At 32.0% G+C, this 18,274-nt stretch overlaps 1 protein-coding gene across 2 annotated transcripts in view; it reads left to right on the plus strand.

Annotated features, from left to right (window-relative positions):
- Positions 1-18,274, plus strand: part of XRCC4 (X-ray repair cross complementing 4) — a 362,270-nt gene that overhangs the window by 25,492 nt on the left and 318,504 nt on the right. For both annotated transcript variants that reach the window (XM_051992989.1, XM_051992998.1), the window contains exon 2: positions 14,154-14,303. In XM_051992989.1, the coding sequence (XP_051848949.1) occupies positions 14,165-14,303 (139 nt within the window). In that variant the 5' untranslated portion in view covers positions 14,154-14,164. The remainder of the gene's footprint in view (positions 1-14,153; positions 14,304-18,274) is intronic.

The following is an 18,274-nucleotide window of genomic DNA, read 5'->3' on the forward strand; positions in this document are numbered from 1 at the left end:
ACCCATTGAAAGATGTGCAATTTTTTATACTTCTCATATTGTTCTGTCAAATTATTATACTTCTTTCATGTTGTTTTTCAATCATGACTGACTTTGGTTTTCTTTCATAGATAATGGAATGGTTTGCCATTTCCTTCTCCAGTTTATTTTACAGATGAGAAGAACTGAGACAAATAGGGTTAAATGATTTGCTTAAAATCATAAAGTTAGTATGTATCTGAATACAAATTTAACTCAGGAAAATGAGTCTTCCTTACTTTAGACCTGGTACTTTATCCATTCTATCACTTAGCTGCTGCTTTCATACATTCATCTGTTATATTTTGTATTCTAATTCTTGTGTGTGATATCTCATTGCTAGATTGTAAACTCTATTAAGACAAAACATATTTAATCTTTTTACCTTACCCACTGGCATAGATGCAGTACCCTGCACATAATTAAATAGTTATTAAATTGAATTGAACCACATTTATTAGGATATATTTAAAAAATAGAAACATCTTTAAAAGCAAACAAGTAAGGGAGGGAGGGAAAAAGTTGGAACAGAAGTGAATGCAAGGAATAATGTTGTAAAGAATTTTTTTTCAAAATAAAAAAAATTAAAAGCAAACAAGTAGAAAAGAAAGAGCCAACATGACTTTATCAAGAATAGATCATCCTCAGTTAACTTCATTTCCTTTATTTGACAAGGTTACTAGCCTGTAGGTAGATAAGAGAATAAATATAGCTTATCTGGATATCAGTAAAGTATTTGGCAAAATCTTTTGTAGCAAGGTATAGAGATGTGTGTTAGGATGAAAGTAAAATTAGATTGAATATAGCACTGTTTGAATGACAGGACCCACAGTACTGGGTAAAAGTCAGTTAAGAAGCATCTGTGGAATGACTCAGGAATTTGTTCGGCATTTTTATTATATAGTTTGTAAATGATACAAGGTTTAGAGAGAGATAATATGCTGGCTAATGATGTCAAGATTCTAATAGATTTTGACAGACTAGAACATTGGCCTGAACTAATGAATAAGATGAAATCTAATAGGGATAACTAAGTCTAATATTTGTGTTAAAAAAAAATCAGTTTTACAAGTTGAAGAAGATGAGAAGATGAAGAAGGCATGGTTAGACAGCATATTGGGTTGCAGACTCTCAATGAGTCAGCAAGATTAGCAAAACAATTAAGAAAACTAAGACTAAAGACTACATTAAGAGAGACATAATGTCTATGGGTTTCTTATTCCCTTGTCATCTTGCCAAATTCCAGTCATGTGTAATTTCTACTGTTTGAGTTATATTTTTTCAGACCTGCCTTTGCTATAATTTGCACCTTTGAAGCTGACTTAAAAGACAATTTCTTCTTTGGTCAAACATCACTTGGAACATACCGAATTTAAGATCGCACATTCTACATTTCATCATCTTCAGATCCAGATGAATTCATGTTTTTCATATTTTTATATGTCAGATTGTGGTTAATTATTGCATATAATATTACATAATATGCTCTGGGCATTTGAGGAAGTAGAGATTGAAAAAATTACCTATGCATATGTTTTGTAAAGAAAAAGATAAAATTAAAAAAAAAGATGTTTTATGTTAATACTCCCTATGTAACATTCTGAGGCAATTTCTGCAACACAGGAGTTAGTAATTTGAATAGGAATCACATCTCACTAAAAGAAGTGCAGGCTAGGCTTTGAGTCAAGACAACAAAATTCTCAAGGAAAGGAAGGAAAACAAGCATTTATATGGCACCTATTATATGCGAAGCACTTAGCTAGACATTTTTTAAAAACCAAAATTATTCAATCCTTACAACAATCCTGAATGATAGGTATTATTATTATTATCATTTTCCTCATTTCATATTGGGGAAACGAATATCTTTGCTTAGGGTCACACAGCTAGTAAATGGCTCAGACTGAATTTTAACTCAAATCTTCCTCACTCTAAACCCAATGCACTCTCCACAGTGCCATCAGTTGCCAATGACTTTTATGTCCTGTACTTAGAATATATACACATTGGATGTGGAATATAACATGTTTTGCTATAATAAGTATCCTGTAAAACTATAGAAGAGTTAACAGCATAATTGAATCTTTAGAGCATCAGAATTAAACATAGAGTAATTGAGCTCATTTTTTTTTTTTTCAGGCATGCCCTTACTATAATTTGCATCTTTGAAGCTGACTTAAAAGACAACTGTTTCCTTGGCCAAAAATTATTTGAAACACACCAAATTTCAGATTGCAGCTCTACATTTCATCATCTTGGTAACTGGATGAATTGTTTTCCAGTTTAGGAAATACATGTTTTATATGCCAATCTATTGTTAATTATTGCATGTAATATCATATAACACACACTGGGCATTTGGGGAAGTAAAGATATACTTAGAAAAATACATTTTATATAATTTATCATGTACATACACACATGTATGTGTATATATTTTTAAAATATGTATATACACATTGCAGCAAGAGCATGAGGACCAATCCAAAGGAAATGTGTCTAGATAACTTTACTAATATTTATAATAGTCACATTTGTAATGCAGTGGTTTTCCTTTTATACTTGTAATCATTCTTCAAATGTGGGGCAGAAGAATTGAGGAAAAAGTATTGTCAGGGAAAAGTAGCATTGAACTGGAATTAATGCTGAATGTGCTATTTTCTGTGCTGCAGTTAATTTTATAGGTGTTTTCTAGGCCTGACTGTCTATAAAATGAGGCATATGGAATAAATGGCTTTTACACTTCACACAAGAACATGTACTTTACAACATTCTTGCTCTTCTCTCTTTTCCTTCTCCTGCTCCCTCCTTCTTTCCTTCCACTCCCCTTCATCCCTCTCCCCTTCTTACTTTTCCCAGGCTAGAACCTTTAACAGCCATGCATATGTATAGAGCAACCCTGTGGGAGCTTTAATCTGTTTCTGATAGAAGTCTTTTCCCCTACCCTCCTTTCTTTGGAAGCGAGAGACCTCCTTTGTGGTCTTATTGTAGACACCAGGTTGACTTAGTCCACTACAGCTTTCTTTGTCTTAAGAGATCTGCTACTTCAGCCTCCTTGGTAGCAGGAATTACAGGTGTGTGCTATCAGATCTTTTACAGCTTTAAACATTTTAGTAATCTACAATATTTAAAGAAAACTGGGACTTCTGAGGCCTTTGAGTGAGGCTTTTACATACTATAAACCTTTTACTATAAACTATCTTATTTTCCAGTTGCCTTATATGTTCAGGTAATCATTATTAAAAAGATAATGAAGAATTTAAGTATAATCACTTGTCAAAATAAAATAAACGTTATAGATAGTAAACTGTTGAAATGTTTGTATAAGCAAATCACAGGATTTAGATATTAACATAGAAATGGAAGCTTATATTGGAGTTAATGCATCATTTGAAGCAGTTCATATTTCCAAGACTACAGATGCTCTTTGCTTTTTAATTAAAACATTGGGTAATCCAAACACAGTTAATTAAAACTGTTTCCTTCCCCCCCCTTCCCCCCCCACTCAGTCCCTTATGTTTTGAGTTAATGAGGTTTAACTACACTTGTGCTTGCTAAAACATGACTTGTTATAGAGCGGAATTCCCTGAAAGGCAGATATGTCTTGAATCTTGTTAAGGATGTTTACTATTAGAAGTACTAAATGGACCTCATTATATCACTGTTACCCCTAAAACAGACTCCTGTGACACAGAAAAAAAACATCTTAGCAGAGCAGTATTGACAAATTTGTGTAAATAAGTTTTCCATTGTTTTTCTTTTCATGTAACTAGATTTTTTTTTTTTTTTTTACTATATAATTTTTAAGAACATACCCAGATATTACTGGATGGGCAGTGTTGGAATGAAATGGGCAAGACTTGAAGATAGTGTTTTTTATGCAATAATGGCTGACGGGGAGATCTTCAAAATATTAAAAGCTTTTTTAAAATCACCTTCCAGATAGTGTCATATAGGTAGTGCTCTAGGACCTGTAGATTCAGAACCTGGATTTATCTCTTTGGCTATTATAGGGCATGTTCTCTGGAATTTACAAGTTTGCAATTGGGGAGCCAATCTGCTTAATTGGCAACAGCAATAAGAATAGCTGGCATATATAAAAATATTTTAAGTTTTGCAAAGCACTTTATATTGTCTTATTTGGTCCTTGCAAGATTTCTATGAGGTACTTGCTATTCTCATTTTGCAATTGAAGAAACTGAGGCTGAGAGAAGAAAATTATTTATTCAGGATCATGTAGCTCATAAGATTTTAAGGCAGGATTCCCATTCAGATGTTCTTGACTCCAAAGTCCAATACTGTACTCTGAGCCATCTAGCAGCCAATGGGTGCCATAAATAGGCTATCGTTGTTTCATTTAATAGCATACTTTCTTCCAGATATTTAGTTACCTAAATTGAATATAGAATTAGAACATAGGGAAAATGTTCAGGTATTACCCTTCATCACCATAAGGAAATTCCTGCTAAACTACTTGGTTTTATTTTGTCTCTAATGCGTATTAACTCTTTGACCATGTGCCTTGCCCACCTTTTTGTGTCTTCTCATGTTTAAATGAATTTTTACCTTATCTTTTTGGGAAATAGGTCTTCCTTTCACTTCTTAGCCATCTCTTCAGAATGCTGCCTCTACTTAGGTACAGATAGGCATAATTTCCATCTCTTCTGCACTTCATAATTTTGGGCCAAGGGCCTAGAATCTAATCTAATTGGAGAGCTTCTACCTTATCTTGCCTGAAACCAGGCATCTGCATCACTTTCTAGCTATACCATGGCATGCTTATCTCTATTCTAGCCACTCCTTCTTGAGCTTTAATCCCACATCACCAGTTGTCTATAACTTGTCTTGTCTATAACTATCCTTGTCTATAGGATAATTCTAATTTAACTAAATAATAATTTAACTAATTTCCCCCCTCAAATTCTCTCCTTTTGCAAATTTGCCAATTTTTGTCAAGGGCAATTTACCATTCTTCCAATATGCTAGGTTCTTAACTTGAGTGTTATCCTCAATTCTTATTTCTTATATATGTATGTAATCATTTGCCAGATCTTTCTATTTTAACCTTACGTCTCTCCCATCTGATCCTTTATCTCCATTCATTTCATCATCTTTTCATCTTTCGCCTAGATTATTTCAAGTGTCCTAATAATTCTCCTTATTTCAAGTCTTTTCTTACTCCATTGATCTCTTAATTGTCATGTAATGACAATTCTCAGTTTTGATTCATCTCAACTCCTTTGTAGCTTTCGTCAGCACTAAGCATCTTTTCTTGGATATTTTCTTTTCTCAAGGGTTTTTGTGATAGCGCCATCTCCTGGATTTCCTTTTACCTGATTATTCCTTCTCAGTTTCCCTTTCTAAATCTTCATTAAAGCCATACTTCCTAACTCTATCCTGAACTCTCTTGTGTCCTTCATTTATACTTCTTTGTATAAAACCTGATCAGTTTTTGTGGATTCAATTTTCACCTCTATGTAGATGGTTTCCAGATCTATATAGCTAGTCCTGATCTGTCATCTCAACTATAGTCTTCTAGGCAGCTAGGTGGTAGAGCATTGGATCTAGAACCAGGAAGACCTGAGTTCAAATCCAGCTTTAGACTCTAATGAGTTATGTAATTCTGGGCAAGGCACTTAACCACAGTCAGTCTCACTTTCCTTATCTCTAAATAATAACAACACATCTCCAAAGGTTGTTTTAAGAATACAGTCAGGTAATGTATTTACAAATTATTTTACAAATCTTATACTTTTGCTGTATAAATGTCAGCTGCTGCTCACTTCATGACTCGCCTCAAAGTCCACCCTCTGTAGGAGTCTGCATAGTCTTTCCAGTCAGTTAAGCCTTCTTTAGTATAGTTACCTCCCTTTTCTTCGTATGTATGTTTGTATATAAGTTTTTTGAAGGAAAGGAATGTCTTATTTTTTTGCTTAAATTATGCTTACTATCATGCTTTTGTCCTCAAGTTACAGTATCCCTTCTCTGTAATACTGACAAATTCTTACTCTCCAGCTGTCTTTTTTTTTTTTTTTTCTTGACAGATTGTGGGATACTGCCTACCATTTTCCTCTAGTCTAGCATAATTCTAGCATAATTTCTTATTATCTAGTTTTCTTTTTTATTTAAAATTGGCCACTTTTTTTTTCATCACATTAGTAGTTATTACTCTGAGAAAATTTCAGTTTATGGGGTCTGGAAAACTTCAGTCATAGAAAATAGCACTTACTGACCTTAGTGTCTTATCATTCTCATGCTTGTTTTCAGTCATGTGTTGAGCAAAATGGTCTTCAAATCTAATTTTGTTCTTAGTCTAATAGCTTTTGTTCATCTCTTGTTGGAGAAGTGTATAAGAATTAGAAGATGTGGTTTGACATTTGTGAAATGACAAATATCTCCCTCCCCAATTGCATAGCATTTAAATACATAAAGGAAAAGCTCAGGGAGGCATAGGGGAAAATAGTTGGTTAAACCATAATAGTTGGGATTTTCAATATACCCCTTTCAAGGTCTAGAAAGTGTACCAATAGTAAAAATCTAAGAATGAAGTTAAGAAAGTGAATTGAACGTTAGACAAGTTAGATATGTTGTATATTTTCCAGTTACTGAATGGGAATAGAAAAGAATGAACATATTTTTCATTACTGTATTGCCCATTTGCAGAAATTGACTATTTCTTGGTGCATAGAATCTTCATAAACACATGCAGAAAATATTTTACTGACCAAAGACAATACAATTACATTCAGCAAAGGGCCATTGAAGAAAGAAGAAATCAGTAGAGACTAAATGGCTTAATCCTAAGGTATTGATGTATCAATTAACAAAGCATAAAATAGTAGATAATTTCATAACTGATCAATGCTGTGTACAATCATGACTCTTGATGACTAGTTATGAAGGAAGCTATTTATCTCCATGACCAATGCTATAATCTGTCTTTTGTAATTATGCGTTATTTTTTTATTTTTACAAAGATTTTTATTATTTCTTTTTTATATGAGAGAGGGGTATTGATAGGGAAAGAAAATAAATGTTTATTAATTGAAAGTGAAATAACATTAAATGAAAAAGATGTAGTTTGAAGATTTTACAATGGTTTTAGTAAGATAAATATACCAAAAATAGAGAATTAAAGGTAGTAGTTAAAATGCTTGTAAGTGTGATCAGTGAGTACAGAATGACCGGATGAAATGGACTTCCTAAAATAAACTCTCTTAAAAGGGATTGATTTTATGTTCTTGCTTAGAAGTTAGAGACATGGGGAAGGGAAAGAATTTTATAACTGTGGGAAATGCCATAAGCAGAGGCATGGAGCTATTATGAATGGGTATGGGTGGGAAATAGTAAGGAAATGGCTTCATTGGAGCAGAGCCACTGTATTGGGAAATAATGAGAGAGATGTTTAGCAAGGTGAATGGGGTTTGTAGTTGGAAGACTTTCATGCTAAATGGAAGATGTTTAGATTTGATATGATAGAAATTAGAACTCATGGCAAGTTAAGTAAAATAATGGCATGAATGAAAGCAATGAGAATTCATCCTAGAAACTATATGGAGGATAGATTGGTGGTAGGAATACTTTTAGTTCAAGTGTAGCACTTTTTCAAATTGCTTAATAGCCTATGATGCCTTTTGTTTTGTAAACTAATATTTAAATATAATTAAGCATGAATACCTGGAATTATTACTTAGACTGTTGGCTTGATTTTCAAAATTCTGCACAAGAGCATAAATTGTTATACATGCCAATATATATCCGACATTTTTATTGTTTCATATTAATTTCTTTGCACAAGGAGTAATTCTTGTTTAAAAGATTATAAATATCATTGACTAGTAAGTAGGTGGCACACAGAGACAGTATGATGTAGGGGAAGGAACATTGGGTTTGCTATTCAAGGATTTGGATATATTTTATTTTGCTAAGAAAATCATTTCATATCTCTGGACTTCAGTTCCTTTATATTAAAATGAGGGGATTATGCTTGGTCTTTACCACCTCTTCTATGAGGTTTTCAGTGAATAATCTCTGTCTTAGATATAATGCAAATTATAAATGCAAAGTGTTAACTGAAAATCAACAATCATGATTTTGTTTTGAAATACGTATTTTAATATTCTTTAAAGTATAATTGAGGTCATATTAAAAATATAATTATATTATTTAGCTAAGAACTAATACAGTATTTTGATGGGAAAACACTTTCTGAGTTTTAACTAGGTATTTCAAAAACTCCCCAACTTCTCAAGTAGCATGAGGGACTTGGATTATATTCTTTTGATAAACAGTAACATTAATTTTCTTTATTCAGCCATATATCACTATACCTCAGTAATACTCTAAGAGAAAGTATCTTTCTACACCTTACATAAATTTAAGATATGGCACTGTTTTAGTTCATTCTCCTTCAAAATTTTTAAGCAGTTTCTCTCATTAAGGTGGTTTCCAGACTTTGAACTTTCCAATGCCATAATATTATTGACTAGCCATGTGCTTTTGAAGTTTCTGAACTTCTTTAGTTCTGAAGTTCTCTCCTCTGTAAAATGAAAGAACTACATTAAATAATTTAATAGTCCCTTCCAGGACTAAAATTCTGTGATTCTCCAATTTTTAAAGGGGGACTGGAACTATTAGTTCCAAGGATGAGACACCACTCTTGAGTTTCACTTGATTTTTACTGATATTCAGATGTTTATTACCTCATACCTGGAATATCATAAGAAGCACTTACACTGATCTTTATCACTCGAGTCTGTCCTCCTCCTAATCCTGATATATAGTGCACTTTGTCTCTATCACATTGGTCTCTGTAAAATATCTTCTGGGAGAATATGGGTAAGATTTGCACAGTTTGAGAATAAGTGAGTTGTGATCTGAACTAAAGAACTAAAGAAGCAAGAACTAAAGAACTAAAGAAAGATAAAGGCAAAGAAGTAATTAGATTGGAAATATCTTTTACATTTGAAATATTATACCTATTGATGATCCATTTGGGAACTAAAGAACTAAAGAAAGAAATGCTCACATGGATAAAATCACAGTTCTGTTGTAGTATTGAACTATCATATTATCTTGTTAGCATAATAATTAAATTCCCAAAAATATATGTAACTCACACTCTTTCTTAGATTTCTAGATCCAGAGTAAATCACTTAATTCTGCCCTAGTTTCCTCATCTATAAAATTAACTGGAAAAGGAGATGGCAAACCATTTAATATCTTTGCCAAGAAAATCTCAAATGGGGCCATTAAGCATCAGACATGACTATATAACAATAGGCTGATACTTCATTACTTCCTAATATTAACCAGTCCTGATTACCAGTCTCTTAGTGGTACTTTCAGAATACCTTCCACCTTTTTGAAATTCTGTTCTTTCTTCTCTGGCTTAAATTTTTCTCTCATAAGACTACCTGATAAATCAAAGTTAGAATTGCATCATAATTATGAAAAATTAGAGAATAAAGGGACCTTCTAGCTCATGTGGTCTAGAATGTTGGAGGGGATGTGGGAAAACTGGGGCACTGATACATTGTTGGTGGAACTGTGAATGAATCCATCCATTCTGGAAAGCCATTTGGAACTATGCTCAGAAAGTTATCAAACTCTGCATACCCTTTGATCCATCAGTGTTTCTACTGGGAATTATATCTCAAAGAGATATTAAAGGAGGGAAAGCGCAAAAATGTTTGTGGTAATCCTTTTCATAAAGAAACTGGAAACTAAATGGATACTCATCAATTGGAAAATGGCTGAATAAGTTATGGTATATGAATGTGATAGAATATTATTGTTCTGCTAGAAATGACCAGCAGGAGGATTTCAGAGAGGTCTGGAGAGATTTACATGAATTGATGCTAAGTGAAATGAGCAGAACCAGGAGATCATTGTACATGGCAACAAAAATTATACGATGATCAATGGTGATGGATATGGTTATCTTCAACAATCAGATGATTCAAATCAGTTCCAGTTGTTCGTAATGAAGAAAGTCATCTACACCCAGAGAGAGGACTATGGGAATTGAGTATGGATCACAACATAGCATTTTCACTCTTTCTTTTATTGTTTGCTTACATTTTTAGTTTCCTTCTCAGGTCTTTTTCTTTTTATAGATCTGATTTTTCTTGTGCAGCAAGATAACCGTATAAATATGTATACATATATTGGATTTAATATATATTTTAACATATTTACCAGATATTGGATATATACTTTAACATATTTAATATATATTGGTCTACCTGCCATCTAGGGGAGGAGGTGGGGGGAAAAAGGGGGAAATTTGGAACAGAAGATTTTGCAAGAGTCAATGTTGAAAATTACCTATGCATATGTTTTGTAAATAAAAAGCTATAATTAAAAAAAAAAAAAAGATCATATGGTCTAATTCCTATATTTTCCAGCTGAGAAAACTGAAGCCTATTGTAGATAAATAAATTGATGTCTCGCATTTCTGAATGCCTTTAGGTCTTTTTGTGTAGACTAGTTACATGGAACTGGTTGTCCCTCCTGTCTTGTATAGATCTTAATCCTCTTACTCAATTATTAGTTCTCAAGGTGCAAAGACTAATCAGTTTTGTGCATACTTGTATACTTTATAGTACTTAACACATCATAAGCACTAATTAAAAAATAAAACTACTAAATATACAATATAGTAATAATAAAGTTACTAAAATAAAACTATTAAAATGAAAAAAAAAAGTTTTCCTTTTTTGTGTGCTCTTTAATCTTCTTTTTTTCCCTCAAAGAGCTTTACCCTGGCTTGATTATTTCTTTAGGATAATTTATTAACACTTTTCACTTGTGCCATCTATAGATGTCAACATGTAGTTCTTCACTTCAACAAAAACATGCATTTAATCACTGGCAATCAAATGTTACATTTCAATAAAATCTTACAAACTAAGAACTGTATAAATTTATGTCCTTCAAAGATAAAAGCAAAGAAGTAATTAGATTGGAAATATCTTTTACATTTGAAATATTATATCTACTGATGATCTATTTGGGAGTTTTTTTTTTTTTCCTGCTCTTTATTCTGTCTTATATTTTGGTAATGCTAATAAACTCTGCTCAAATCTTCCTTTCTTTCCCATGCCCTGCCTACAAAATAAAGCTCCTGAAAACAGTTACTTAAAAAGCTGGGTAATTTTTGCAAAAGGAAAATTCATGCCTAAATTCGGTAGAAAATCCTATCTGGCTAAATATTGCTTTCATTATAGTTACTTCTCATTAATTTCATATGAACAACAGAAAAAACAAGTTGGCAGTATATTTCTGGAATTTTATATATGATAAAATAGACAAGTCAGTTCTGTGCAGGCTACTACAATCCTTGAGAGATTTTTTTTTTTTGTCCCAGTTGCGAATTATAAAAGTTAAATTTAACAGACAAGGTTAGTGTTTTGGCAGAAAAGATCTATAATTATTAATTTAATACTTTTTTGTACTCACCACTAAAATTATTAAGCAGAGTGCTGAATTTGAACTTTATTTTAAATTCATTTTTAAAGTGAGGACTATTTACATTTTAAAAATCAACTTTATAATCTTTTTGCCTCTTGACTTTGATAGAACAACATTAGAGATTAAAATGAGTCCAAGATGCATGGATTTTCTCTTGTTTCTGTGCCAAGAAGATAGGTAGATAGGTAGATAGATAAATAGATAGATCCATTATGGGCTAGGTATTGTTGGGCAATGGTTAAGATTTTCCAGATACTTTATAGATTTAAAAAAAAAAAATATTGATATCTTTTTAACCCTGTAGTATTTCCTACATTCCTTTTTTATAAGGAGTAGTGGGTGCCTCATTCTCTTATCCATTCTCTCAGTTAACAAAGAAAAACAGGCTTTTTACCTTGCTATTCCTGAAACTCTCTTCTGTTATGTTTTTTCCTTTTTTATAACCACCTCCCTGGAAGAATTGTCTTCTGTGCTTTTCCCTTCTTCTTTGCTCACTTTAAATTAAAAAAACAAAGAAACATGTAAATATAGATAAGATAGGATAGGCATTTTATGGTGAAATTGTATAGGTTCAAATACTACCTCTGCCACACACTGATTTTGTGAATGTGAATAAATTACATTACCTTTTTAGTACTCCAGATTATTCTCTAAAACTTTAGGTTGCAGAGAAAATGGTAACCCAAATTAGCACAGGGAGTATGCTCATCATTTTTGATGAAATCAGTAGTGATCCGGGACAGAAAACCTAGAGAACTCATACCAAGTCAATGAACAATAAAGTTCTTTCCTCTACTAGCAGTATTCTGTGTTTGAGGACTCCTCCCTGAAAGGAAGACATTTGGGCTCGAACCTTTGTATCTAATCTTTGCAGCTGATAAAACTTATAGTGCCATTTCAGACACAAATCTGAAGTCTGACTTCTGATTTTTCAATTCAAGTAAAACATTCTTAAAGTTATAAGAGATTTCAAAGTTAACATATCCAATGGTCTTTTCCAGGACTTAATTCTTTGTGATCTTTCTGTAGTATTAGATCTGGTTGATCACCTTTTCCTCCCATGTAATTCTCTTCCCCATGGATTTTGGTGATTTTCCTTCAAGTTTTTTGGTCTGTTTTGGCCACTTGTTCTCAAACTTCTCTACTAAATCTCCATCCATATCCTACTCCTTAATTATTGTATAACTCAGGGTTGTTCTGAATACTCTTCCTTTTCTTTTTAAATTCTTCTTTTTAGTGATCTCATCAATTCTCATGGATTTAACTCTTACTCTATGGAGAAGTCTCAGGTCTATGTTTTTACTTTTCTCTAGTCTTGCATCATAAACTAGTTGCCTGAATATTTCCAACTGGTTTCCTATCAGCATTGTAAATTCAGAATATCCAAAATAAAACCCATTGTCTTAACACAAAAATTCTATATCCTTTCTAACTCCTCTATTTCTGATGAGTATACCATCATCTTTCTAATCATCCAGATCCAGTCTTGGGGACATCATAAATTTTCCCTTAGTCTTTATCCCACAAGGGTAATTAATTGCCAGATCTTGTTGATTCTACCTTCACAACATCTCTCGTGTGTCATCCATTCAATAGCAGTTGTTCTCTCCATCACTTTTTGTCTGGACAATTATAACATTAACTTTTCTCAAATCTAGTTTTTCTCTTTTCCAATCCATCCTTCCCATAATTGCTAAAATGATATTCCTAAAGAACAGACCTGAAAATGTCACTGTTGTGTGAGAGGCATTCTTTCTCTATGTTTTTAGGATCAAATACAAACTATCATACAAAACTCTACACAATCTGGTCTGAAATTCCATTTGCTAGCTCCTTTTACTTTTTTTCTCTTTCATTGATTCCTATGTTCAAGCCAAATTTATTGCTCATGTTGACATTCCATCTTTTGTCTCTTCCCGTAACTTCTCCCCTATTTTTATAATGCATTTTCTACTAACCTCTATCTCATAAAAGCTAAGTAAATAATTTTTGATAGAATTTTTTCTAATATACATTTCATACTTTTAAAACTTCTTAAATAGTATTGTTCATAATCTAACATTTTTCTTAGTGAGTCAGCTAGGTTATCATAATCTTCAGTTGTTTTGTGCTATAATATAATCATTTCTTTATATCCTTTGGGAGTATTTTGATTTACTTGTCCCAAGGTCTACAATGCAATGTTTTTGGAGGGGTTTTTCCCCCTGCCTTTTTCATTGTGAACTGTTATTTCCTGCCTCTCTTAGTATATAAATTACGGGGAGGTCTTCTTCTGGCTTCAAATTTACTGTGGACTTGAAAACCAGATAACTAAGCTTTATACAATAACATGCAAAATAAAAGTAAATAGGTTCTGAATGGCCTTTGGTTGCTCTCATATGAGTGTGTGGAGTTTATCTTAGCCAACTTTTGGGTTTCTTTTTTCTCAGTTATATTCTGGATAGTTGAAATTTTTGGATAAATAATGTCAAAATTTAGCTATATTCATTTTGACTTTTTAAAAAAAATTATTCTTGCACATGTTTAAATTATATTGGGTTGCTTCCTGTCTAAGAGATGGAGAAAAATTTTGCAAAGGTAAATTCTCTACATATATTCAGAAAAATAAAATACTATTTTAAAAAGTTAAAAAAAATAATAATTCTTTCTTTCCATAATAGGTGAATGAAGAATGGAGCACAATATGAGCAGAATCCATATGGTTTCTGAACCCAGTATAATTTATTTTCTACAAGTATCTTGGGAAAAAGATCTAGGTTCTGGTTTTGTCATAACTCTTACAGACGGTCAGTCAGCATGGAATGGAACAGGTAATAACAAGAACAAATATTCAAATTTAATCTGTTTATCAATGTCTTAATAATAGCCTAATTTTATGATGCTCAATCAAGGTAAATGCTACATAATTTAATTACTTGTATTTTTGTTTGCAATGGAACAACTTGTCTGATGATATTGTCTGTAATTATGTTTTATGACAGAAGATGGAAATTATACAAAATATACTCTCCAGGAAATATATTTTTACTTTGGTATTCAAGTCTCTAGATCTCATTAACTGTATTTTCAGTAAATGTTCTCTTAACAAGAAGTTGCTAATATGTTTTCTTTTTTAGGAATCAGTCCTTGACTTTTGTCATATTCTTTCTAATCAAGAAGGATGATGCTAAGTCAAAGCTTATTTAAGAAACTGATTGTTTTTATGTAAATGGGCGCTAAATAATTTTTACTTTGTTTTTTTAAACAAATGGATATGTCAACCCAATTATTAACAAAAAATTTAGTATTTTAAAAGAATTGTCTAGCCTTTTTAAGGCCTTTATGAAATCTTACAGAAATATTTAGACTCATTGATTCATCTCTCCACTGTAGTCCTACTTTGATGCTTCCGCAAGGTAGAAAAGTGACTTGTAGGCTTTAGAAGGCCAAACTTTTGAAGGACCTAATGAAGTAGAAAGGCTAGGGATGGACCATCTGTTTGTCCTCTGTAAACCAATCTAGCCAAATTTAAAGAGGCTCATCATCAATTGAGGTTACTTACACATTTTAGCTATATATGAATTTTTAATTATGCTATTAAAATAAAATAAATAAATACTCAATGTGGGTCTTTTTTAAGTTTTCCCAACCACAGCAAAACTTCAGAGGGAAGGGAGGACAATATTCAGCCTATACCTATGACTCTTGAGCTAAAAGTACTTCAGTTTTTCTTTGTTTCTTGTTTGAAGGCAGTACTTTTTGAGAGAGAAACCTGGATTATTGCTGTTTCCTCTTCTAGGCAATATTATTTTTGCTCATCGAAGTACTCCATGTACATTTATTTAGTTGTGTCTCCCTTTTCACATTAACATATGCATGCTGAATGGGCAAGGAATTTTTCTATTCATATCATAAATGATCCAGATCTCTTAGTCTTGTCTGAACAGCCACTGATACTGAATTTGACATTGGAGGAAGACTCCGAGTAAGAACAAATTTTTTTAGCCCTACAAGTTCTCAGACCATCTACTACATTATAGATAGTCTCCTGCCTGTCTTGCTGGAGAAATTATCCACCTAGCCAAATTTATAGATTATTAATATATTGATTCATTACCTGAAAGTTTTTTTTGTAATTTAATCTTGTGTATAGTATCCTGGCATATGTCACTTTATAAATACTTGTTCGTTGATTGATGACATGGGAGAATTAATTTTTATCTCCATAACTTTTATAGACATCAACATTTAACAACAACAAAAAAGTTTCCTTGTTATTTGTAGGGATTCAAATGCTCTTTATGCTTTTCCCCCCGAATACACTGTTATAATCTAGAGTATCACACTAACTTGTAAAAATTTCATTCTGTACATAAATAAGGTGGCTTTTTTTTATCCAGAAGCCTGTTTATAATTTGGTTGCTTAAAATTCAGAAAGAATTTTCTTATAGAAAAACATTAAAGAGATTATCCCTCCCAAAGAAGTAAACTTACCTCCACTGAAGCTGAGTCATAATGCTAATAGTCCTACTGTAACCCATTGCTTCCATGTGCCACAATGGGTTCTGGCTTTCTATGGGGACATTCGGATATGATGTTAGGAACATATCTTCCCAGTCTGTAATGGAAGATATTTCTCTTCTCTTGTAGTACAAGGTAGGAGTGTGGGATAAATGTGTTTCCTTAAAAGACATAGCAGAGTTTAAAGAAATATATCAGTTACTCTTGTTATTGTGTTTGTGTTAGTTCTTAGGGGGAAGAGAGTAACATTTGAAGAAGTCATGAGCATAAATATTTAGTTTTTATTAAATGGAAACCCATTATAATAAATTTCACAAAAGTTTTTCAAAAAATGATATGTGCAAAACAGTAATTTATCAATATTTATAGTGTGACATAAAGTTCAACATTGACCTTGATTTATAATTGATAGCTATAGTAGTAACTAATATTTATATAGTATTTATTATGTGCCAGATATAGACTAAGCACTTTTAAGCACTTTATAATTATTTCCTTTGATCCTTACAACAACCCTGGGAGATAGGTACTACTATTACTTCCCTTTTATAAATGAGGAAACTGATACAAATGGAGAATAATTGACTTACACCTAGTATCAAATAGTATCTGAGACTAGTAGGTTTGAAAGCTTAAGATATTAGGCAAAGGTTTTGCAATCAGCAATAAGAAATCAGGTTCTGTTTTTGTATGTTTTAGTCTTTTTTGATGTGTTTAGAAATATAAATTCAAAAGAGAAGATTAAAAAAATCAAAATCAGCAAATGTTTATTAAGGACAAGTTACTATGTGATGGAAACTGTGCTAGGTCCTATGGACATAGACTCGGCTTCTGAAAGTTTACTTTGTTTTAATTTTTTCTATTTTAATTTTTACTTAAAATGTATTTTTTCTTCCTCATTTTTCCATCTCACTAGAAAAAAAGGAAAATGTGTAGTCAAGCAAAACAAATTCCAGATATATATATGTATATTGTATATATATGTGCATGCCCACACACACTCACACACATACACATACCCTCACATACACTCACACAATATACCTATGCATATTTATATAAAACATACAGTATGTTGAGTCCATCATCCTTCTTTTAGAAAGTCAGTGGCATTCTTTATCAGTGGCTGGAATTATTGTTGGCCATTACATTGACCAGTTTTTAAGTCTTTCAAAGTTGTTTGTCTTTACAATATTGGTATTATAACAATGTTATTGTTATTATAGAAGTTATTTTTTGCTTCTTCCTAGGTTTCCCTGGAACAGTTTCTTTTATTACTTCTTATGATACAATTGTTTTCTATTACATTCATATAAAATAATTTGTTCAGCCATCCCCCATTTTATGGTAATCTCCTTAGTTTCTTGTCAATCTGAAGAAGATTTGAAGAGTCTCTTTTAATTGTTGATCCACTAAATTCACAGATTAGTTTTTCCTTAATAATAAATGTATTAATCTATATTCTTAGATTTTTATTGGTATTTAATAGTGGGAGTTTATCACTTCTTCAAATGCATTACCAGTGTTAACTCTTAAAGTTGGTTGGCAGTTGATGTCATATAATCATAAATATTCATGGATAACATATGACTTTGATAAGAATGTCAACAATAGTAATAGAATTTCTGATACTTTTCTCTCTCTCTCTCTTTTTAAAATTTTAATAGCTTTTTATTTACAAATTATATGCATGGGTAATTTTATAGCATTGACAATTGCCAAACCTTTTGTTCCAATTTTTCCGCTCTTTCCTCCCACCCTCTCCCCTAGATGGCAGGATGACCAGTACATGTTAAATATATTAATGATACTCTTCTCTTAAAAAACAATCTCATTTACTTCCTCATCATTAAGTAATAAATCTTCCACATATGTATTCTCTTAGAGAAGTTTTCATACTTAATGATTTCAATAGGCTAAATATGTCTTAAATTAATGAAATTTTTTTCTTAAAAATGAATTGATATTATCAAATGCTTCTAGTGGGATGAAAAAGCTAAATTTTTTTTTTCTAGCTCTGATGTAGATTTTCTTTATGGCCTTAAGTAAGGCACATATCTGTTCTACGTCAATTTCATGTAGATATTCAGGAAGAAGTTTAAAGTCTTCTCTTTGCTTTATGTTTTATCTTCAAGCTAATAGCAGTAGAGCAATACTTTCTTGGCTTTTGCTTTTCTAGAAACCTTTACTTTTTAAAATAATTTTGTCTTGCTTATCTCCTTTACACAAATTGTTTACTACATCTGTGTCATTGATGGATTTCACTAGTTCCCTTATATTG

Source organism: Antechinus flavipes, chromosome 1 (genome assembly GCF_016432865.1).
Source record: "Antechinus flavipes isolate AdamAnt ecotype Samford, QLD, Australia chromosome 1, AdamAnt_v2, whole genome shotgun sequence".
NCBI classification, from domain to species: domain Eukaryota; kingdom Metazoa; phylum Chordata; class Mammalia; order Dasyuromorphia; family Dasyuridae; genus Antechinus; species Antechinus flavipes.